Genomic DNA, 23554 nt, shown 5'->3' with positions numbered 1-23554 from the left:
GACACTGTCCTTGCTAGGGAAAGATTGTTTTTCAGCTATTGTTTGTTTGTGATGAAAGCACCTTGATTCTATATAGTGGTATCATAGTGATAATGTAAATTATTAATCCCGGAAGGTCGTAACCAGTTTCTTTGCTTTTGTTTCTCTCTCTGGTAATTTGTTTTGACATGGACACAGTCTTAACCTAGCAACTTCCTAGTAACAAAAGTACGAAATGAGAAAAGGCCATTTCCTTCCAAAAAACAGTTAGAATCATGGGCATTCACCTCCAATTTAATCTCCCGAGGGATCTCTGCGTATATATACTCCCTGATCCCCAAAGGATTATTGGACGTGTGGAATTTTTATACCGTGTCCACTTGAACTGGGGAAAAATGCCCAACAGTATAGTTATAGATTCTGATCTCCCGAACATGGGATTGTTCCTCAAGGGACCTGTATAACACGAGGGTGAAGTATAAGTGGTTACAGGTCAAAAGGTCAGAACGAATTTGTGGTGATGAATTGAGCACCATAATCCATCAAAGTGTATTAGCAATTGTTTCTATAGTATATTGATATCAGTACATAAAATAAACCTGGTAACAACACTGGGATTATATCTTTATTAGAAAGATCTTGCATTTATATTGGACCTTAGCATTGCCCAAAATGCCTCACAAGCAACACATTATTCTTGAATTGCACTTACACTTATATGATGCCTGGTTCCTCTGTTCCACTAATTCCATTGCTTAGTACAGTTTGAACCTCCCTTATCCGGAACCCTCGGAACCAGGCCTGTTCTGGATAAGGGATTTTTCTGGATAAGGGGTGGTCATGTTAAATTAGATGGTACAGGTACTGAGCAAGGGGATATTGTGGCTGGCTGGCTTGGGGCTGGGAGTGCAACAGAGAGATCATGGGGGTTGGGGGGCGGGGTGCGTGGTGGATCATGGGGTCAGGCCAGCGATTGTGGGAGTCGGCAGCAAGGAAGGACTTCAATTTGTTCATGTCGGAGTTCTGCGCATGCGCCACCTGGTGGCCGGGAATGGTTCTGGATGAGGGATGGTTCTGGATAACGGAGTTCTGGATAAGGGAGGTAATATTGGGAATTTGCTAAGGATGGTCCAGGGTTTGCTACTCTTTTCGTATTCTTTTTCTATCAGATATTCTGGAATTTTTTCTGTGTGTGGATTTCAGTACCATCAGCTCAGGTGACCCCAGCTCCATAATGCTGTCTGTCAGTGAATGCTGCGGTACAGAGGGATCTGGGGGTTCTCGTACATGAAACACAAAAAGTTAGTATGCAGGTATAGCAAGAAATTAGGAAGGCAAATGGAATGTTGGCCTTTATTACAAGGGGGATGGAGTATAAAAGTAGGGCAATCTTGCTATAACTATAACAGGGCATTTGGTGAGATCACACCTGGAGTACTGCATACAGTTTTTGGTCTCCTTATTTAAGGAGGGATATACTTGCATTGGAGGTAGTTCGGAGACAGTTCACTAGGTTGATTCCTGAGCTGAAGCGGTTGTCTTATGAGAAAAGGTTGAGCAAGTTGGGCCTATGCTCATTGGGGTTTAGAAGAATGAGAGGTGTTCTAATTGAAACATACAAGATTCTGAGGGGGATTGACAGGGTAGATGCTTAGAAAGTGTTTCCTCTCGTGGGAGAATCTAGAAGTAGGTGGCATAGTTTCAGAGTAAGAGGTCGCCCATTTAAGACAGCGATGAGGAGGAATTTCTTCTCTCAGAGGGTCATGAATCTTTGAAATTCTCTACCCCAGAGAGCTGTGGAGGCTGGGTCATTGAGTATATTTAAGGCAGAGATAGACAGATTCTTGAACTACAGGGGAGTCAAAGGTTATGGGAAAAAAAGCAGGAAAGTGGAGTTGAGTCCAAGATCAGATCAGCCATGATCTTATTGAATGGCAGAGCAGACTCGAGGGGCCGCATGGCCTACTCCTGTTCCTATTTCTCATGTTCTTATGTTGCTAAGATTCCTTCGTTGTAGCTGCATCAAAATCCTGGAACTCGCTACCTAACAGCATTCTGGGAGTACCTTCATCACATGGCAGCAGCGGTTCAAGAAGGCGGCTCAGCACCCTCTTCTCAAGAGAAACTAAGGATGATCAGTACATGGCAGCTTTGCCTGGAATGCCCGCATCCCGAAGAATGCTAAATATTCAACGTCTGTTACCTAATGCAGGGCCACAATGGGGAAGTGTTACAAACGTACCAGGGTGGGTGATGAATTAGTCCTTGCCTTGTGTAGGTACCTCTTTCTTCCATTGTGTAACAACCCCACCGGTACTTGGGAATCCCTGGCCCAAGACCGCCCTAAGTGAAGAGCATCCGGGAGGCCATTGAGCACCTCGAGTCTCGTCGCCGAGAGCAAGCAGAAAACAAGCACACGCAGTGGAAGGAGCGTGCGGCAAACCAGACTCCCCACCCACCCTTTCCTTCAACCACTGTCTGTCCCACCTGTGACAGAGACTGTAAATCTCGTATTGGACTGTACAGTCACCTGAGAACTCACTTTTAGTGAGTCTTCCTCGATTTCAAGGGACTGCCGATGATAATGGAGTCCACAGGTGTTGGATTGATCAGATAAAGTGTGCGAGATGATCTGCAGCCCTTATTAGTCCGTGGCCGCCTTGCAGTGCGTCAGGCTGGATGGCCATATTCCAGGATTGGGAATATTTCTGCCAGTACAGTTTTTGGTTTATAAATACAAGGCTAGTAGATTGAAAAATGTTGCTTTCTGATTGGTGGGAAAAGGGTAGTAGACAGACTATTTTCTCAATGGTGGAAACCCACCAGTCTTTCCATTGCCATTTTCCACCAATCAGAAAGTGACATTTTCCTGTACAGAGGACAGCCCCTACCAACTATATTTGCAACACTGCACAGCAGACAGCGGCAAGATCCAAACAAATGTCTTTGCAAGGGCCAGTTTAGATAATGGCACTGAAATCCACACACCTCTCAGAACAGCCGGTTACAAATACCAGTGTTCAATATGAAATGGCAAGAATAAAAAACAATCCTTAGCAAGCTCCCAATGTTAGTAGCTTAAACCAGAGGCTGAATGGGCCTCCTCTTGTTCCTGTGTAACATGCTCGAGGGGCAGAATGGCCTCCTCCTGTTCCTGTATAACATGCTCGAGGGGCTCAATGGCCTCCTCCTGTTCCTGTATAACATGCTCGAGGGGCTCAATGGCCTCCTCCTGTTCCTGTGTAACATGCTCGAGGGACTCAATGGCCTCCTCTTGCTGCTAACAGCCTCATGAGGCTAAATGGTCTTTTCCTGTTCCTTATGTATTGATAGATTTTTTGATATTGAGGGAATCAAGGGATATGGGGATAGTGCAGGCAAGTGGAGTTGAGGTAGAAGATCAGCCATGATATAATTGAACGGTGGAGCAGGCTCGAGGGGCAAAATGGCCTACTCCTGCTCCTATTTCTTATGTTCTTATGAAATCCCAGCCAATAGAGAGGTTGGGGTGGGTCAGTAACCTTCAGCCTTTAACTGGAAGAGGAAAACAAACAAACAAACCAGATCAAAAGGATGTGATAAAGGTATTAAAGCCTCAGCCAGTTCCCAGGACTCGACAGCATTTATACAAGATGATGAGCGAAGGAGTAGCACATGAAAGGTAAAGGTTTGGACACCTCTACGTTGCACACACACACACACAGTCTGCAGGATTGCTCAACCACCTTCAACCCCCTCATATGTCAGATATGATCTTACTCAATTCACACACCATAAATATATCCATCGAACTCAGACAAGGAATTTTCGCTCAGTTGCGCTCAGTGCAATTCCCCTGATATCGGCTAAACCAGCACAAAAGGTTGCAGAATCTTTAGGCAAATTACACTCGGCACAACTTGAGTTTCCGCGATCTTTGGCATTAGTTTAAAAAACATTGCTCTAGAATCCGGCCCCGCCCACAATATTGGCCACGTTCCCAGGATGAATTAATCACAAGTTTCCGCTAATTGCGTTCATTTGCAGGCCTTCGAGAAGGCTTTGAAAATTAAGCTGGTTCTTTTGGGCACAAGGACATCAATAGGCACAATTTAAAAGCTTTTGAATATATATTTTTTTAATTTACTACTAAGACACTGACTATCTGTACTAGCAAATGGCTATGTATATTTTTTTTTAAGTCATTTTCAGTCATTTAAAATCGGGTTACTCACAAGTGGTACATTGAAACTGTGATTAAAAATGCTTATTTTTTGTGATAAACCCCAATTTCAGTTGCGTTAGTCAAACTGCACCAAGTTACCATTCATAAATCTCTTAAGAAATGTCTTTTAAAGCAATTTTTAAAAACATTCTGTGTTTTTCATGGCAGAGTTTGCGTTCGGTGATATGCAAATGAGTTTGTGGAAACTTGAGAGGAAAAAACACTTTTCAAAACTAGCGCAATTTTGGACGCAATTCACTCCCGGATCGCTGATTGTGTCCAAAGTGGAAACTAGACCTCTAGATAGCCTTTAATTGGTCCTTTTAAATTAACAAACCTACACAAAAAAATCTTGATATCCATCCTTTTACCAAGAGTTAAATCAGGACTATAGAAATGTTACTTAAGTAGCAGGTGATTTTATGGAGTGCCGAGTCTGTCAGAATATAATGAATTAGATGGAGTCTGTCTTTCTAATGGTCACTTTTTGCTGATTTGAGTTGGGATAAGTGAGTTAGTTGCTCTTTAAATTTGAGCCACGAATTCTTCACCCTTGGAAGCAAAACAAAACTTCACTCTGCTCCAAGTTGCTATGTCAGTGTTTCTTTTAATTACATCCCTGCAAACCCAGGCCACCCCATCGCTCTTCACCCCCCTCCCTCCCCCAATGTTCTCTCTTTCCTTTCCTGAAAAAGAAGACCCCTGCAAGCTTACATAAGAACATAAGAATTAGGAACAGGAGTAGGCCATCTACCCCCTCGAGCCTGCTCCGCCATTCAACAAGATCATGGCTGATCTGGCCATGGACTCAGCTCCACTTACCCGCCTGCTCCCCATAACCATTAATTCCCTTATTGGTTAAAAATCTATCTATCTGTGATTTGAATACATTCAATGAGCTAGCCTCAACTGCTTCCTTGGGCAGAGAATTCCACAGATTCACAACCCTCTGGGAGAAGAAATTCCTTCTCAACTCGGTTTTAAATTGGCTCCCCCGTATTTTGAGGCTGTGCCCCCTAGTTCTAGTCTCCCCGACCAGTGGAAACAACCTATCTGCCTCTATCTTGTCTATCCCTTTCATTATTTTAAATGTTTCTATAAGATCACCCCTCATCATTCTGAACTCCAACGAGTAAAGACCCAGTCTACTCAATCTATCATCATAAGGTAACCCCCTCATCTCCGGAATCAGCCCAGTGAATCGTCTCTGTACCCCCTCTAAAGCTAGTATATCCTTCCTTAAGTAAGGTGACCAAAACTGCAGCAGGACCTCCCTGCTTTTGTATTCCTTCCCTCTCGCAATGAAGGCCAACATTCCATTCGCCTTCCTGATTACCTGCTGCACCTGCAAACTAACTTTTTGGGATTCATACACAAGGACCCCCAGGTCCCTCTGCACCGCAGCCTGTTGTAATTTCTCCCCATTCAAATAATATTCCCTTTTACTGTTTTTTTACCCAAGGTGGATGACCTCACATTTTCCGATATTGTACTCCATCTGCCAAACCTTAGCCCATTCGCTTAACCTATCTAAATCTCTTTGCAGCCTCTCTGTGTCCTCTACACAACCCGCTTTCTCACTAATCTTTGTGTCATCTGCAAATTGTGTTACACTACACTCTGTCCCCTCTTCCAGGTCATCTATGTATATTGTAAACAGTTGTGGTTCCAGCACCAATCCCTGTGGCACACCACTAACCACCGATTTCCAACCCGAAAAGGACCCATTTATCCCGACTCTCTGCTTTCTGTTAGCCAGCCAATTCTCGATCCATGCTAATACATTTCCTCCGACTCCACGTACCTTTATCTTCGTGGGGCACCTTATCGAATGCCTTTTGGAAATCTAAATACACCAAATCCATCGGTACATCTCTATCCACCATGCTCGTTATATCCTCAAAGAATTCCAGTAAATTAGTTAAACATGATTTCCCCTTCATGAATCCATGTTGCGTCTGCTTGATTGTACTATTCCTATCTAGATGTCCCGATATTTCTTCCTTAATGATAGATTCAAGCATTTTCCCCACTACAGATGTTAAACTAACCGGCCTATAGTTACCTGCCTTTTGTCTGCCCCCTTTTTTAAACAGAGGCATTACATTAGCTGCTTTCCAATCCGCTGGTACCTCCCCAGAGTCCAGAGAATTTTGGTCGATTATAACGAATGCATCTGCTATAACTTCCGCCATCTCTTTTAATACCCTAGGATGCATTTCATCAGGACCAGGGGACTTGTCTACCTTGAGTCCCATTAGCCTGTCCAGCACTACCCCCCTAGTGATAGTGATTATCTCAAGGTCCTCCCTTCCCACATTCCTGTAACGAGCAATTTTTGGCATGGTTTTTGTGTCTTCCACTGTGAAGACCGAAGCAAAATAATTGTTTAAGGTCTCAGCCATTTCCACATTTCCCATTATTAAATCCCCCTTCTCATCTTCTAAGGGACCAACATTTACTTTAGTCACTCTTTTCCGTTTTATATATCGATAAAAGCTTTTACTATCTGTTTTTATGTTTTGCGCAAGTTTACTTTCGTAATCTATCTTTCCTTTCTTTATTGCTTCCTTTCTTTATTGCTTTCTTAGTCATTCTTTGCTGTCGTTTAAAATTTTCCCAATCTGCTAGTTTCCCACAACCTTGGCCACCTCATACGCATTGGTTTTTAATTTGATACTCTCCTTTATTTCCTTGGTTATCCACGGCTGGTTATCCCTTCTCTTACCGCCCTTCTTTTTCACTGGAATATATTTTTATTAAGCACTATGAAAGAGCTCCTTAAAAGTCCTCCACTGTTCCTCAATTGTGCCACCGTTTAGTCTGTGTTTCCAGTCTACTTTAGCCAACTCTGCCCTCATCCCACTGTAGTCCCCTTTGTTTAAGCATAGTACGCTCGTTTAAGTCACTACTTCCTCAGCCTCAATCTGTGTTACAAATTAAACCATACTGTGATCACTCATTCCGAGAGGATCTTTTACTAGGAGATCGTTTATTATTCCTGTCTCATTACACAGGACCAGATCTAAGATAGCTTGCTCCCTCGTAGGTTCTGTAACATACTGTTCTAAGAAACAATCCCGTATGCATTCTATGAATTCCTCCTCAAGGCTACCCCGTGCGATTTGATTTGACCAATCGATATGTAGGTTAAAATCTCCCATGAATACTGCCATTCCTTTTTCACATACCTCCATTATTCCCTTGATTATTGCCCGCCTCACCGTGATGTTATTATTTGGGGGCCTATAAACTACGCCCACAAGTGACTTTTTCCCCTTACTTTCTCTAATCTCCACCCACAATGATTCAACATTTTGTTCATTAGAGCCAATATCATCTCTCACAACTGTCCTGATATCATCCTTTATTAACAGAGCTACCCCACCTCCTTTCCCTTCTTGTCTATCTTTCCGAATTGTCAGATACCCCTGTATGTTTAATTCCCAGTCTTGGCCACCCTGCAACCACGTTTCTGTAATGGCCACCAAATCATACCCATTTGTAATGATTTGTGCCGTCTACTCATTTACTTTATTTCAAATGCTGCGTACGTTTAGGTAGAGTGTTTTAATACTAGTTTAATACTAGTTTTAATACTAGTTTTTAAACCATGATTTTTAGTTTCACAGCCTCCCTCTTGTATCTCAATCAAGTGGGCATGCCATATGCAAAGGGCGATAAGTGCAAAAAAGGATAGGTTCCCCTTCTCTTAACCGGCCTGCTCTTCCGTTGCCGAGGCCCCAAGCTCTAGAATTCCCTGCCTAAACCTCTCCGTCTCTCTTTCCTCCTTTAAGACGCTCTTCAAACCTACCTCTTTGACCAAGCTTTTGGTCACCCGCCCTAATTTTTCCTTGTGTGGCTCGGTGTCAAATTTTTTGTCTTATAATACTCCTGTGAAGCACCTTGGGACGTTTTACAACATTAAAGGCGCTATATAAATACAAGTTGTTGTTGCTGCTGCTCTCTCCCAATGCTGGTACAGATGGCAATTTCCATCACAGCCTACATAATCTCTCCATCTGCACCAGTCCCACGTCTGAAAATATTTTGTTTGCTGGCACACACTGTGCTTACAGCAAATACTGGAGGTGCAAATTTTACCCAAGGACAGAGGCAATGACAAGATGATGGGTGTAATTATTGTAGATACCAGATCAATGTTTTATAAACATGACACCTACTAGACTCAGACTTGTATTAACATAAGGGTCACTGATAGAGGTCCATTAGAAAGTCATTGCAGTCTTGTGTTACATATTTTAAAAGAAGCACAGACTTTATCACAGGAATGGAGAACAGTCATGTGTCTTTTTCACTGTGGTAATGTCAGGAATAAGTGATGTGATGCATTTTGACATGAATTGCATTACCCAATTACAATGACTTGTAAACAAGAAATACCTTTTTTTTTTTGCGAAGTACATGATTATCAAGGTGAGGAACATTAGCGCTGGGAACAAAATGGTCCATTTTGGTCATCAGTGTCAGCATTGAGCACTCATAGCTCAGATACAGCACAATGGAAACGTCCTCTTCCCCAACAACAGGCATGGCCACAACCACAACTTGTATTTAATGTATAAATATAGTCAAGGTGCTTAAACAACCTCAGGATAGCAGCCCCCCCACCACTGTGTTATTTTTCCATGCCCAACACTAGCCATCCTGTGGTTGCTCTTGAGTAAGGTTACCAATTTAACATTAATTACTGCCAGCCTGGTCCTGTGGGTCCATACAAATTAGAAACTAGATTGATTACCCAGACGCAATTTGCATAGGATCCTTATGTGACGACAAGAGATTTTTGTGTTTGGTTTTAAATAGTTAGGGTAACTCAGTAACTGTGTCCATGGGCTGTCTTTATGTAACCTCCTTTGTTCTGTGGTAACGTTTGATCTGTGGAAGATTAATCCATATAACTGGTTGCAATGTAGATAGTCTTCATCACTGTTGGATTGATTAAGAATATGTTGTGGTAAATATTCATTTGAGCCCTCTGGCAGTTGAACTCATCCAACTGTTAATCTAGTCATGTTAATCTGTGGATATGTGTGTCAGTAGTGCTTGTGAAGCTCTTATAGATTGTGGTTTAAGATTGGTTAGTGCCGTGAGGTGGGATACCATGGTTTCTTTGTTCGATATAATCAAGCTTGATGGACAACCCCATCTTCAAAAAAAAATGGCTTGAATTTGAAAAGGGAAAATATCCCTGTAACCAAAACTATTCCAATGCTCATGAGTTTCTGTCCATTGTAGTGTAGTTGTTGTATGTACTGAAGGTACCTCCTCAACCCACAACCTCTACCACCTAGAAGGACAAGGGCAGCAGGTGCATGGGAACACCACCACCTCCACGTTCCCCTCCAAGTCACACACCATCCTGACTTGGAAGTATATCGCCACTGGGTCACAATCCTGGAACTCCTTCCCTAACAGCACTGTGGAAGTACCTTCACCTCACAGACCTAATGGTTCAAGAAGGCAGCTCACCACTACCTTCTTGAGGGCAATTAGGGATGGGCAATAAATGCTGGCCTTGCTGGCGACACCCACATCCATGAATTAATTAATTAAAGAAAGGTAGAGCTTTGTGAGCAACTCTTATGTAGGTGTAACCAGAGACTGTGTCTTTCTAAGAGTTTGCCAGAGGGACTGGGTGATCAATGGACACATTTAACCAGTGAACATGACTGTATGTAGGGCATGTTACTGATTGTGCTGTGTAGTATCATGCCTATGTCTCTGATTCGGTAAATCATTTTACTTGGAAATAAATCTGGACAGCAATAGCCTGTACTAAGAGTTTTAGTTTTGTGATACTTTCCATCTTCCAAATTGACAGAAGTGGTGTCCATCCAATGCGTTCTCTGGTGAACAACGTACTATGACTGGTACAAGTTGTTAGACCTGTATTACAACTAATTCACTCGGCTGGATGGAAGCTGATTTGCACAAGGGGAGCTGTGTTGGAGAAAGCCCAAACTGCAACACCCACCCAGCAGACAGCGGAGACTCTCATCCTATCAGTCTAGGCTGGATTTTAACCCCGGCCCTAGTGGTGAAAGGCCAGTACCACTGCACCCCAGCTTGTTTTAATGAAGACAGTACCTCTTCAAAAGGAGTTTCCTGCCAGCTGATCTTTGCATTGATGCCAGCTGTGGTCAAGACAGTCCAGCTCTTGAATCGGAGGATAACATGGACACTAAAGGCACATAATGAGCAGAGAGGGAAAGTGGCAGAGGATTTATTTTTAAATAATGGTTGCGGGCCAAAAATAATCTTTGAAGTAGATTCTGTTCACTTCCTCACCTGTTCAACCATTGTTGAAGATTATTGTGGATTTATTACCCTTGAGAAATTGATCTGCTTGTTATCGGAAATTCACCCATCACAGCTCCTCTAAACAAGGAGAAAAATTAACCTTAAACCCTTTGGGTAAAGAATTGGGAAAATTCTTTACCCAAAGAATGGTGTGAATGTGGAACTCACTACCACAGGGAGTGGTTGAAGCCAATAGGAGCGATGCATTCAAGGGGAGGCTAAACAAGCATCTGAGGGAGAAGGGAATAGAGGGTTATCCGGATAGATTTAGATGAGGAAAGACGGGAGGAGGCTCGAGTGGAGCATAAACACTGGCATGGACTGGTTGGGCCGAATGGCCTGTTTCTGTGCCGTATATCCTGTGTAACCCAGGAGTTGATCGATCCTTTCTGTTAACCTGGATTGAACTGTATTAAGGCAGTCCAGTCCCAATTTCTGCATAAATCAGCGGATTGGTTGACTTACTTCAAATGGTTGAGGCCAGTAAGCTTTAGCAGTGCTGCTTTGCTTTTGCCTCAGAGCTGGACAACTGCAATGTCCCCGAGTTTGGTTGAGGAGTTCGTAACATCGCTTTCAATAATATAGAAACATAGAAACATAGAAAATAGGTGCAGGAATAGGCCATTCTGCCCTTCGAGCCTGCACCGCCATTCAACAAGATCATGGCTGATCACCCACCCCAGCACCACCCCCCCATTCCCCCTCCGACCCCCCCAGCCGCAAGGACCACATCCAACTCCCTCCCGAACACATCCAATGAACTGGCATCAACAACTCTCCGCGGCAGGGAACCCCACAGGCCAACAACTCCCCGAGTGAAGAAGTCTCTCCCAGTCCCAGCCCCAAACAGCCCACCTCCCATCCCAAGAGCGTGCCCCCCCCCCGGGCTCCGGACCCACCCAACACCGGGAACACTCCCCCCCGCACCCAACCCGACCCGTCCCGTACAAAACCAGTTTGGCAAAAAAGCAAAATTAAATTTAAAAATGACTATTCCATAACAATATGATCCCTTACCTGCCCGTGACTTCGACATTAGAAATAGCGTAGAAGTATTTATTTAGGTATTTCCTCTGCACAAACGTCCCTCCGGTTGCAGGTTTTATCAGCCGAATTCGAAGGTCTGTTAACGTGAAAAAGTCCCTTAGCCCCTTGTTAATGTCCATCCTCTTGTACAGAGCCTCCATGTTCTGGAGGAGTGAGCCTGCAAAAATGGCAAAACGTTCCTTGACCTCAAAGTGCAAGTTCTTCTCATTTTCAAAGCCCACCCACTTGGAGTAGTCTTCTGTGCAGATGATCTGGAGGGCAGTCATGGGTGACAGATCTCGGACATTTTTGGCCTCCATTCTGAAAGCCTCCATGCAATCCTCTGCGTAGTACTGATAAGGCTGCCATGTCCTGCCATAGTTTAGCGACTTCTCCAGTATCATGGTGGTGGGTCGGCCTGCTTCAAAGGTAATGATAATATTCTCAGTGAGCTGTATTGTCTTGTTCCAGGAGAGCGTGATGTTGGCCAGGAGAGGCTCGGGGTATTTTCCCCATGTGACACTTTGCCAGTAGGTTACAGGTCCATTATCCTCCTGGTCAAACATCAGTTTGGGGGGATGGGCCAGGTCTCGATTTGAAGCATCACATTCACTAAAACACATGTAGGGATTGCCCTGAAATGAGAACATGTAAAAAGTTGTTTTAGTTCTGGTTAAGCTATTTAGTAGTTAATTAAAAAAAAAGGCAATAAAGCATGCTTGCAAAAATATAGAAACATAGAAAGTAGGTGCAGGAGTTGGCCATTCGGCCCTTCGAACCTGCACTACCATTCAATATGATCCTGGCTGATCATGCAACTTTAGTACCCCTTTCCTGCTTTCTCTCCATACACCTTGATCCCTTTAGCCGTAAGGGCCACATCTAAATCCCTTTTGAATATATCTAACAAACTGGCCTCAACAACTTTCTGTGGTAGAGAATTCCACAGGTTCACAATTCTCTGAGTGAAGAGGTTTCTCCTCATCTCGGTCCTATATGGCTTACCCCTTATCCTTAGACTGTGACTCCTGGTTCTGGACTTCCCCAACATCGGGAACATTCTTCCTGCATCTAACCTGTCCAATCCCATCAGAATTTTATATGTTTCTATGAGATCCCCTCTCATCCTTCTAAATTCCAGTGAATACAAGCCCAATCGATCCAGTCTTTCTTCATATGTCAGTCCTGTCATCCCAGGAATTAGTCTGGTGAACCTTTGCTGCACTCCCTCAATAGCAAGAACATCCTTCCTCAGATTAGGAGATCAAAACTGCACACAATAGTCAAGGTGTGGCCTCACCAAGATCCTGTACAACTGCAGTAAGACCTCCCTGCTCCTATACTCTGAGTGAACATAAGAACATAAGAATTAGGAACAGAAGTAGGCCATCTAGCCCCTCGAGCCTGCTCCGCCATTCAAAAAGATCATGGCTGATCTGGCCGTGGACTCAGCTCCACTTACCCACCCGCTCCCCATAGCCCTTAATTCCCTTATTGGTTAAAAATCTATTTATCTGTGATTTGAATACATTCAATGAGCTAGCCTCAACTGCTTCCTTGGGCAGAAAATTCCACAGATTCACAACCCTCTGGGAGAAGAAATTCCTTCTCAACTCGATTTTAAATTGGTTCCCCCATATTTTGAGGCTGTGCCCCCTAGTTCTAGTCTCCCCGACCAGTGGAAACAACCTCTCTGCCTCTATCTTGTCTATCCCTTTCATTATTTTAAATGTTTCTATAAGATCACCCCTCATCCTTCTGAACTCCAACGAGTAAAGACCCAGTCTACTCAATCTATCATCATAAGGTAACCCCCTCATCTCCGGAATCAGCCTAGTGAATCGTCTCTGTACCACCTCCAAAGCTAGTATATCCTTCCTTAAGTAAGGTGACCAAAACTGCACGCAGTACTCCAGGTGCGGCCTCACCAATACCCTATACATTTGCAGCAGAACCTCCCTGCTTTTGTACTCCATCCCTCTCGCAATGAAGGGCAACATTCCATTCGCCTTCTTGATTACCTGCTGCACCTGCAAACTAACTTTTTGGGATTCATGCACAAGGACCCCCAGGTCCCTCTGCACCGCAGCATGTTGTAATTTCTCCCCATTCAAATAATATTCCCTTTTACTGTTTTTTTTCCCAAGGTGGATGACCTCACATTTTCCGACATTGTATTCCATCTGCCAAACCTTAGCCCATTCGCTTAACCTATCTAAATCTCTTTGCAGCCTCTCTGTGTCCTCAACACAACCTGTTTTCCCACTAATCTTTGTGTCATCTGCAAATTTTGTTACACTACACTCTGTCCCCTCTTCCAGGTCATCTATGTATATTGTAAACAGTTGTGGTCCCAGCACCGATCCCTGTGGCTCACCACAATCCACCGATTTCCAACCCGAAAAGGACCCATTTATCCCGACTCTCTGCTTTCTGTTAGCCAGCCAATTCTCGATCCATGCTAATACATTTCCTCCGACTCCGCGTACCTTTATCTTCTGCAGTAACCTTTTGTGGGGCACCTTATCGAATGCCTTTTGGAAATCTAAATACACCACATCCATCGGTACACCTCTATCCACCATGCTCGTTATATCCTCAAAGAATTCCAGTAAATTAGTTAAACATGATTTCCCCTTCATGAATCCATATTGCGTCTGCTTAATTGCACTATTCCTATCTAGATGTCCCGCTATTTCTTCCTTAATGATAGCTTCAAGCATTTTCCCCACTACAGATGTTAAACTAACCAGCCTATAGTTACCTGCCTTTTGTCTGCCCCCTTTTTTAAACAGAGGCGTTACATTAGCTGCTTTCCAATCCGCTGGTACCTCCCCAGAGTCCAGAGAATTTTGGTAGATTATAACGAATGCATCTGCTATAACTTCCGCCATCTCTTTTAATACCCTGGGATGCATTTCATTAGGACTAGGGGACTTGTCTACCTTGAGTCCCATTAGCCTGTCCAGCACTACTCCCCTAGTGATAGTGATTACCTCAAGGTCCTCCCTTCCCACATTTCGTAATCTATCTTTCCTTTCTTTATTGCTTTCTTAGTCATTCTTTGCTGTCGTTTAAAATGTTCCCAATCTTCTAGTTTCCCAGTAACCTTGCCCACCTTATATGCATTGGTTTTTAATTTGATACTCTCCTTTATTTCCTTGGTTATCCATGGCTGGTTATCCCTTCTCTTACCGCCCTTCTTTTTCACTGGAATATATTTTTGTTGAGCACTATGAAAGAGCTCCTTGAAAATCCTCCACTGTTCCTCAATTGTGCCACCGTTTAGTCTGTGTTTCCAGTCTTTTAGCCAACTCTGCCCTCATCCCACTGTAGACCCCTTTGTTTAAGCATAGTACGCTCGTTTGCGACACTACTTCCTCACCCCCAATCTGTATTACAAATTCAACCATACTGTGATCACTCATTCCAAGAGGATCTTTTATTATTTCTGTCTCATTACACAGGACCAGATCTAAGATAGCTTGCTCCCTTGTAGGTTCTGTAACATACTGTTCTAAGAAACAATCCTGTATGCATTCTTTGATTTCCTCCTCAAGAAGAGTGAAAAGTACCAATGATATTGCTGTAAATAGAAGAGAAACTTCATAACATAAGCAGTATATTGCCATAAGAACATAAGAATTAGGAGCAGGTGAGGCAATTTGGCCCTTTGAGCCTGCTCCGCCATTCAGTAAGATCATGGCTGATCTTTGACCTCAACTCAATTTTCTCACTTGATCCCCATATCCCTTGATGCACCAAGAGTGCAAAAATCTATCTATCTCAGCCTTGACTATACTCAACGACTTAGCATCCACAGCTCTCTCGGGTAGAGAATTCCAAAGATTCACCACCCTCAGTGAAGAAATTCCTCCTCATCTCAGTCCTAAATGGCCAACCCCTTATCCTGAGACTATGCCCCCTAAATCTAGACTCTCCAGGCTTGGGAAACAATCTCAGCATCTACCCTATCAATCCCACTCAGGCCTGACAATATGATTTTTTATTTCCAAATGTTTTGCAGTCTGGTTAAGATTCCTATGGTAACTCTGCAGCTGCCCTTAGTCTCAACTAGGATGGTCAAACAAGCCCAGCTCCCCTTCCCGATATTCAACCTCCAATGTGGCATTTGCATTTCCCACACTCTGCACCATTCGGAGCATGACCTCTGAATGAGATTCCCCAACTATTGCCAAATATAATAGGTGCTGGCATTCAGCTTAATTTATTGCTGAAACGGCAGCATCTTTTTTCATGATAATAGTCGGTAACCTTTGTCGACTGCATCATGTTGCAATCGTACACTAGTTGGTGTATTTGATTCGCCGCAGCGACTGTGCCTGACTAACCACGTTGTTAAGGGAGATGCAGAGTGCAGGTCGGTATAGAGTGGTGGTCGGGCTGTTTTAAACAAACTTTGGGAGGAAACCAGCGCACACATGTCTGTCAGTAGCAAACTCATGTGCTGCCTGATTGTCTCTGGCTTGGTGAGGAAGGGAGGTCCGGGGATAGGAAAAAAATCAGTCCGATTGCTATGTGTGGGAACATAGAGTGATAACAAGCATAACAGTGATGCCCTCCACAGTGGAATATCCATCCAGCATTCACTGTTTGGGCTTATACATGAAGAATGGGTGAGGTACTGGATCGACTGGGCTTGTATTCACTGGAGTTTAGAAGAATGAGAGGGGATCTCATAGAAACATATAAAATTCTGACGGGACTGGGCAGGTTAGATGCAGGAAGAATGTTCCCGATGTTGGGGAAGTCCAGAATCAGGGTCACAGTCTAAGGATAAGCGGTAAACCATTTAGGTCTGAGATGAGGAGAAACTTCTTCACTCAGAGTTGTTAACCTGTGAAATTCTCTACCGCAGAGAGTTGTTGATGCCAGTTCATTAGATATATTCAAAAGGGAGTTAGCTATGGCCCTGATGGCTAAAGGGATCAAGGAGTATGGAGAGAAAGCAGGAAAGGGGTACTGAGGTGAATGATCAGCCATGATCACATTGAATGGTGGTGCAGGCTCGAAGGGCTGAATGGCCTACTCCTGCACTTATTTTCTATGTTTCTATGTTTCTACTGGAGGACTGCGGGTGTCCATGTAACTGCACTCCTGCAAGATTCAGGGCTTTCAAAAATAACAAGAGAATAAACAGGGAAGGGAATAAAAGTACATTGAATCAGATTTCTTCGATTAAAATTGAATGCTGATAAATGTATAAATAATTTATACTTCAATCAGCTCTCCCATACAGCAAGAGTCACTGACAATGTTGCATGCAATTCCATGCTTGGATCAGGGTTTATTTGCATTAGGCACGTTTATCCAGACCATTATTGCTAAACTCCTTCTCCAGATTAAGATATGAACCAAATGCTTCCCTGACCACTTTAGCTCATTGGATGCATCAGCTTCGCTCAGTGGTTACAATTTACCCGAGTCAGAAAGTTGTGGGTTTAACTCTTCAGAACCTGAGCACATTTCAGTGCAGTACCGAGGGAGTGCTGCGCTGTTCAAGGTGCCATCTTTGAGATGAAACATTAAACCAAAGTACTGTCTGCCTATTCAGGTGGATGTTAAACATCCCAGGATAATATCTGAAGAGCAAAGAAGTTATCCTGGTGTCGAAGGCAACATTTATCTTACAACTTTAAAAAACCCCAGCTTACCTGGTCATTTATCTCATTGCCGTTTGTGGGACTTTGCTACATAATAAGCAGTCATTGTACTTCAGAAGCAATTCATTGACTGTAAAGCACTTTTGGACATCCAGAGGATGTGAAAGGTGCTATATAAATGCAAATTCATTCTTTCGAAGTGCATTAGTGTCACCATTTCTGCTGCAGTTTCCTGCATTGGCCTGATGTCAGGTGCAGAGTGTGCAAATCTTCATATTTTTTAAGAATGATCAGCTGAAAGAAATGTGTACAAGCCAAAGAAATCAGTAAACAGCAGTGCAGGTATAGGAAATATTTATTAGATGGTCTATTGACAAAAAAACATACTTCCTATGCTTAAATCTGTATAACTGTTGCAGAGGAATTCCTAGTAGCTCAGGAACTATGCTGCGAGCCTAAGCTGTAGGAGGTGATGACATTGTGCAGTGTATTTGGATTTCCAGAAGGCATTCGATAAGGTGCCACATAAAAGGTTACTGCACAAGATAAAAGTTCATGGGGTTGAGGGTAATATATTAGCATGGATAGAGGATTAGCTAACTAACAGAAAACAGAGAGTCGGGATAAATGGGTCATTTGCCGGTTGGCAAACAGTAACTAGTGGGGTGCCGCAGGGATCGGTGCTGGGGCCTCAACTATTTACAATCTATATTAATGACTTGGATGAAGGGACCGAGTGTAAGTTTGCTGATGATACAAAGATGGGTGGGAAAGCAAATTGTGAGGAGGACACACATAATCTGCAAAGAGACATAGACAGGCTAAGTGAGTGGGCAAATATTTGGCAGATGAAGTATAATGTGGGAAAATGTGAGGTTATCCACTTTGGCAGAAATAATAGAAAAACAAATTTTAATTTAAATGTAGAAAAATTGCAAAGTGCTGCAGTACAGTGGGACCTGGGGGTCCTTGTGCATGAAACTCAAAAAATTAGTATGCAGGTACAGCAAGTAATCAGGAAGGCAAATGGAATATTGGCCTTTATTGCAAGGGGATGGAGTGTAAAAGCAGAGAAGTCCTGCAACAACTGTACAAGGTATTGGTGAGGCCACACCTATAGTACAGCCAAAGGGGTAAGTGATTGGCTGGTGATTGGTGTGTAGCTTTTCTTTTTCTTTTTTATATCAGTAAGTAATCTGTTAACATTGTTGTCGCCAAATTATGTGTATCTAAGGGTTAAGTCATGGCAGGAGAGCTCGGTCATGTGATATGCTCCTCCTGTACCATGTGGGAACTCAGGGACACTTCCGGTGTCCCTGACGACTACGTGTGCGGGAAGTGTATCCGCCTCCAGCTCCTGACGGTCCGCGTTGCGGAATTGGAGCTGAGGGTGGATTTACTCTGGAGCATCCACGATGCTGAGAATGACGTGAGTAGCATGTGTAGCGAGTTGGTCTTACCGCAGGTGAAGGGTCCACAGCCAGCTAGGGAATGGAAGACCAGCAGGAAGAGCAGTGCAAGGAAGGTAGTGCAGGGGTCCCCTGCGGTCATCCCCCTGCAAAACAGATACACTGCTTTGAGTACTGTTTAGGGGGATGACTCATCAGGGGAGGGCAGCAGCAGCCAAGTTCATGGCACCGTGGCTGGCTCTGTTGCACAGGAGGGCAGGAAAAAGAGTGGGAGAGCAATAGTGATAGGGGATTCAATTGTAAGGGGAATAGAAAGGCGTTTCTGCGGCCGCAACCGAGACTCCAGGATGGTATGTTGCCTCCCTGGTGCAAGGGTCAAGGCTGTCTCGGAGTAGGTGCAGGACATTCTGAAAAGTGAGCAAGAACAGCCAGTTGTCATGGTGCACATTGGTACCAAAGACTTAGATAAAAAAAGGGATGAGGTCCTACTAGACGAATTTAAGGAGCTGGGAGCAAAATTAAAAAGTAGGACCTCAAAAGTAGTAATCTCGGTATTGCTACCAGTGCCAAGTGCTAGTCAGAGTAGGAATCGCAGGATAGCGCAGATGAATACGTGGCTTGAGCAGTTGTACACCAGGGAGGGATTCAAGTTCCTGGGGCATTGGAACCGGTTCTGGGGGAGGTGGGACCAGTATAAACCGGACGGTCTGCACCTGGGCAGGACCGGAACCAATGTCCTAGGGGGAGTGTTTGCTAATGCTGTTGGGGAGGATTTAAACTAATATGGCAGGGGGATGGGAACCAATGCAGGGAGACAGAGGGAAACAAAATAGAGACAGAAGCAAAAGACAGAAAGGAGATGAGTAAAAGTGGAGGGCAGAGAAACCCAAGGCAAAAAACAAAAAGGGCCACTGTACAGCAAAATTCTAAAGGGTCAAAGTGTAATAAAAAGGCAAGCCTGAAAGCTCAGTGCCTCAATGCGAGGAGTATTCGGAATCCAGGAGTGGGCTCTGAGCTAGTTAGAGTGGGTGAGAGCGCAGATGAACAGGACCCCAAGAAAGACTGCAAAAGGCAGGAGGCAACAGAGCAGAGTAGCACTGGGGTAAGTGTAAACCACAAGGTGATAGGAAGGGATAATATGTATGAATAAAAAGGGGCTGCAGGAGGGGTCAAAGCTAAAAATCATGGTTTAAAAGCTAGTAATAAAACACTACCTAAACGCACGCAGCATTCGAAATAAAGTAAATGAGTTAATGGCACAAATCATTACAAATGGGTATGATTTGGTGGCCATTACAGAAACGTGGTTGCAGGGTGGCCAAGACTGGGAATTAAACTTACAGGGGTATCTGACAATTCGGAAAGATAGACAAGAAGGGAAAGGATGTGGGGTAGCTCTGTTAATAAAGGATGATATCAGGGCAGTTGTGAGAGATGATATTGGCTCTAATGAACAAAATGTTGAATCATTGTGGGTGGAGATTAGAGATAGTAATGGGAAAAAGTCACTGGTGGGCGTAGTTTATAGGCCCCCAAATAATAACTTCACGGTGGGGCGGACAATAATAAAGGGAATAATAGGCATGTGAAAAAGGAATGGCAGTAATCATGGGGGATTTTAACCTACATATCGATTGGTCAAATCAAATCGCATGGGGTAGCCTGGAGGAGGAATTCATAGAATGCATACGGGATTGTTTCTTAGAACAGTATGTTACAGAACCTACAAGGGAGCAAGCTATCTTAGATCTGGTCCTGTGTAATGAGACAGGAATAATAAACGATCTCCTAGTAAAAGATCCTCTCGGAATGAGTGATCACAGTATGGTTGAATTTGTAATACAGATTGAGGGTGAGGAAGTAGTGTCTCAAATGAGTGTACTATGCTTAAACAAAGGGGACTACAGTGGGATGAGGGCAGAGTTAGCTAAAGTAGACTGGGAACACAGACTAAACGGTGGCACAATTGAGGAACATGGAGGACTTTTAAGGAGCTCTTTCATAGTGCTCAACAAAAATATATTCCAGTGAAAAAGAAGGGCGGTAAGAGAAGGGATAACCAGCTGTGGATAACCAAGGAAATAAAGGAGAGTATCAAATTAAAAACCAATGCGTATAAGGTGGCCAAGGTTAGTGGGAAATTAGAAGATTGGGAAAATTTTAAACGACAGCAAAGAATGACTAAGAAAGCAATAAAGAAAGGAAAGATAGATTACGAAAGTAAACTTGCGCAAAACATAAAAACAGATAGTAAAAACTTTTACCGATATATAAAACAGAAGAGAGTGACTAAAGTAAATGTTGGTCCCTTAGAAGATGAGAAGGGGATTTAATAATGGGAAATGTGGGAATGGCTGAGACCTTAAACAATTATTTTGCTTCGGTCTTCACAAAAACCATGCCAAAAATTGCTGGTCACGGGAATGTGGGAAGGGAGGTCCTTGAGATAATCACTATCACTAGGGAAGTAGTGCTGGACAGGCAAATGGGACTCAAGGTAGACAAGTCCCCTGGTCCTGATGAAATGTATCCCAGGGTATTAAAAGAGATGGCGGAAGTTATAGCAGATGCATTCGTTATAATCTACCAAAATTCTCTGGACTCTGGGGAGGTACCAGCGGATTGGAAAGCAGCTAATGTAACGCCTCTGTTTAAAAAAGGGGGCAGACAAAAGGCAGGTAACTATAGGCCAGTTAGTTTAACATCTGTAGTCGGGAAAATGCTTGAAGCTATCATTAAGGAAGAAATAGCGGGACATCTAGATAGGAATAGTACAATCAAGCAGACGCAACATGGATTCATGAAAGAGGAAATCATGTTTAACTAATTTACTGGAATTCTTTGAGGATATAACGAGCATGGTGGATAGAGGTGTACCGATGGATGTGTATTTAGATTTCCAAAAGGCATTCGATAAGGTGCCACACAAAAGGTTACTGCAGAAGATAAAGGTACGCGGAGTCGGAGGAAATGTATTAGCATGGATAGAGAATTAGCTGGCGAACAGAAAGCAGAGAGTCGGGATAAGTGGGTCCTTTTCAGGTTGGAAATCGGTGGTTAGTGGTGTGCCACAGGGATCGGTGCTGGGACCTGGAAGAGGAGACAGAGTGTAGTGTAACAAAATTTGCAGATGACACAAAGATTAGTGGGAAAACGGGTTGTGTTGAGGACACAGAGAGGCTGCAAAGAGATTTAGATAGATTAAGTGAATGGGCTAAGGTTTGGCAGATGGAATACAATGTCGGAAAATGTGAGGTCATCCATCTTGGAAAAAAAAACAGTAAAAGGGAATATTATTTGAATGGGGAGAAATTACAACATGCTGCGGTGCAGAGGGACCTGGGGGTCCTTTGCAGGTGCAGCAGGTAATCAGGAAGGCGAATGGAATGTTGGCCTTCATTGCGAGAGGAATGGCGTACAAAAGCAGGGAGGTCCTGCTGCAACTGTATAGGTTATTGGTGAGGACGCACCTGGAGTACTGCATGCAGTTTTGGTCACCTTACTTAAGGAAGGATATACTAGCCTGGGAGAGGGTACAGAGTCGATTCACTAGGCTGATTCCGGAGGTGAGGGGGTTACCTTATGATGATAGATTGAGTAGACTGGGTCTTTACTCGTTGGAGTTCAGAATGATGAGGGGTGATCTTATAGAAACATTTAAAATAATGAAAGGGATAGACAAGATAGAGGCAGAGAGGTTGTTTCCACTGGTCAGGGAGACTAGAACTCGGAGGCACAGCCTCAAAATACGGGGGAGTCAATTTAAAACCGAGTTGAGAAGGAATTTCTTCTCCCAGAGGGTTGTGAATCTGTGGAATTCTCTGCCCAAGGAAGCAGTTGAGGCTAGCTCATTGAATGTATTCAAATCACAGATAGATAGATTTTTAACCAATAAGGGAATTAAGGGTTATGGGGAGTGGGCGAGTAAGTGGAGCTGAGTCCACGGCCAGATCAGCCATGATCTTTTTGAATGGCGGAGCAGGCTCGAGGGGGTAGATGGCCTACTCCTGTTTCTAATTTTTATGTTCTTCTGTACTGTGTATAATTTTGGTCTCAGTATTTAAGGAAAGATATACTTGCACTGGAGGCTGTTCAGAGAAGGTTCACTAGGTTGATTCTGGAGTTGAGGTGGTTGACTTATGAAGATAGGTTGAGTAGGTTGGGCCTATACTCATTCGAGTTCAGAAAAATGAGAGGCGATCTCATCAAAACATATAAGATAATGAGGGGGCTCAACAAGGTGGACGTAGAGAGGATATTTCCATTCATAGGGGAAATTAAAACTAGGGGACATAGTCTACGAATAAGGGGCTGCCCATTTAAAACTGAGATGAGGAGGAATTTCTTCTCTCCGAGGGTTGTAAATCTGTGGAATTCTCTGCCCCAGAGAGCTATGGAGGCTGGGTCATTGAATATATTTAAGATGGAGATAGACAGATTTTTGATTGATAAGGGAATAAAGGGTTATGGGGAGTGGGCAGGGAAATGGAGCCGAGTCCATGATCAGATCAGCCATGATCTTATTAAATTGTGGAGCAGGCTTGAGGGGCCAAATGGCCTACTCCTGCTCCTATTTCTTATGTTCTGTTACTACAAACCTACAATTAGAGTTGCGCTCTTTTCCTTTTCATCCCATCAATGAAACACACTCACTCCGGCACCACAAAATTGGAAATTATATTCATGGGGCAGCTACTGACTTTCACACTCAGCTTTCCACTTGGGGTGAGTTTTCTGATATTCGGTGACCAGCCCATGGCGGAAGGAAATCCAGTTCAAGAGGGGTCACTTCACTTGCACTCCAACTACATCTCTTCGTGGGTCAACCAGGGGGAGCCACTGATGTCCAAGTTTAAAACTAGGATCACTGGATGAAAGTGGGAGAATTGTGAAATGGAGGGTTCCTCCAATTTTTTCTTCTCCTCTCCTAAAGACAGCAACTCACACCGGGTACTGTTCCATGGGCACCAGCAGCCCTCCAGTACCCC

General features: G+C 43.7%; 1 protein-coding gene across 1 annotated transcript in view; it reads right to left on the bottom strand.

The window, feature by feature from the left end:
- ntng2a (netrin g2a) overlaps positions 1–23554 on the bottom strand; it is a 115762-nt gene that overhangs the window by 79127 nt on the left and 13081 nt on the right. The window contains exon 3 of the mRNA XM_070863849.1: positions 11525–12168. Within this exon, the coding sequence (XP_070719950.1) occupies positions 11525–12168 (644 nt within the window). The remainder of the gene's footprint in view (positions 1–11524; positions 12169–23554) is intronic.

Source organism: Pristiophorus japonicus, chromosome 20 (genome assembly GCF_044704955.1).
Source record: "Pristiophorus japonicus isolate sPriJap1 chromosome 20, sPriJap1.hap1, whole genome shotgun sequence".
NCBI classification, from domain to species: domain Eukaryota; kingdom Metazoa; phylum Chordata; class Chondrichthyes; family Pristiophoridae; genus Pristiophorus; species Pristiophorus japonicus.
Note: the sequence above shows the minus strand (reverse complement) of the source record. Positions and strands in the feature narration are given on the sequence as shown.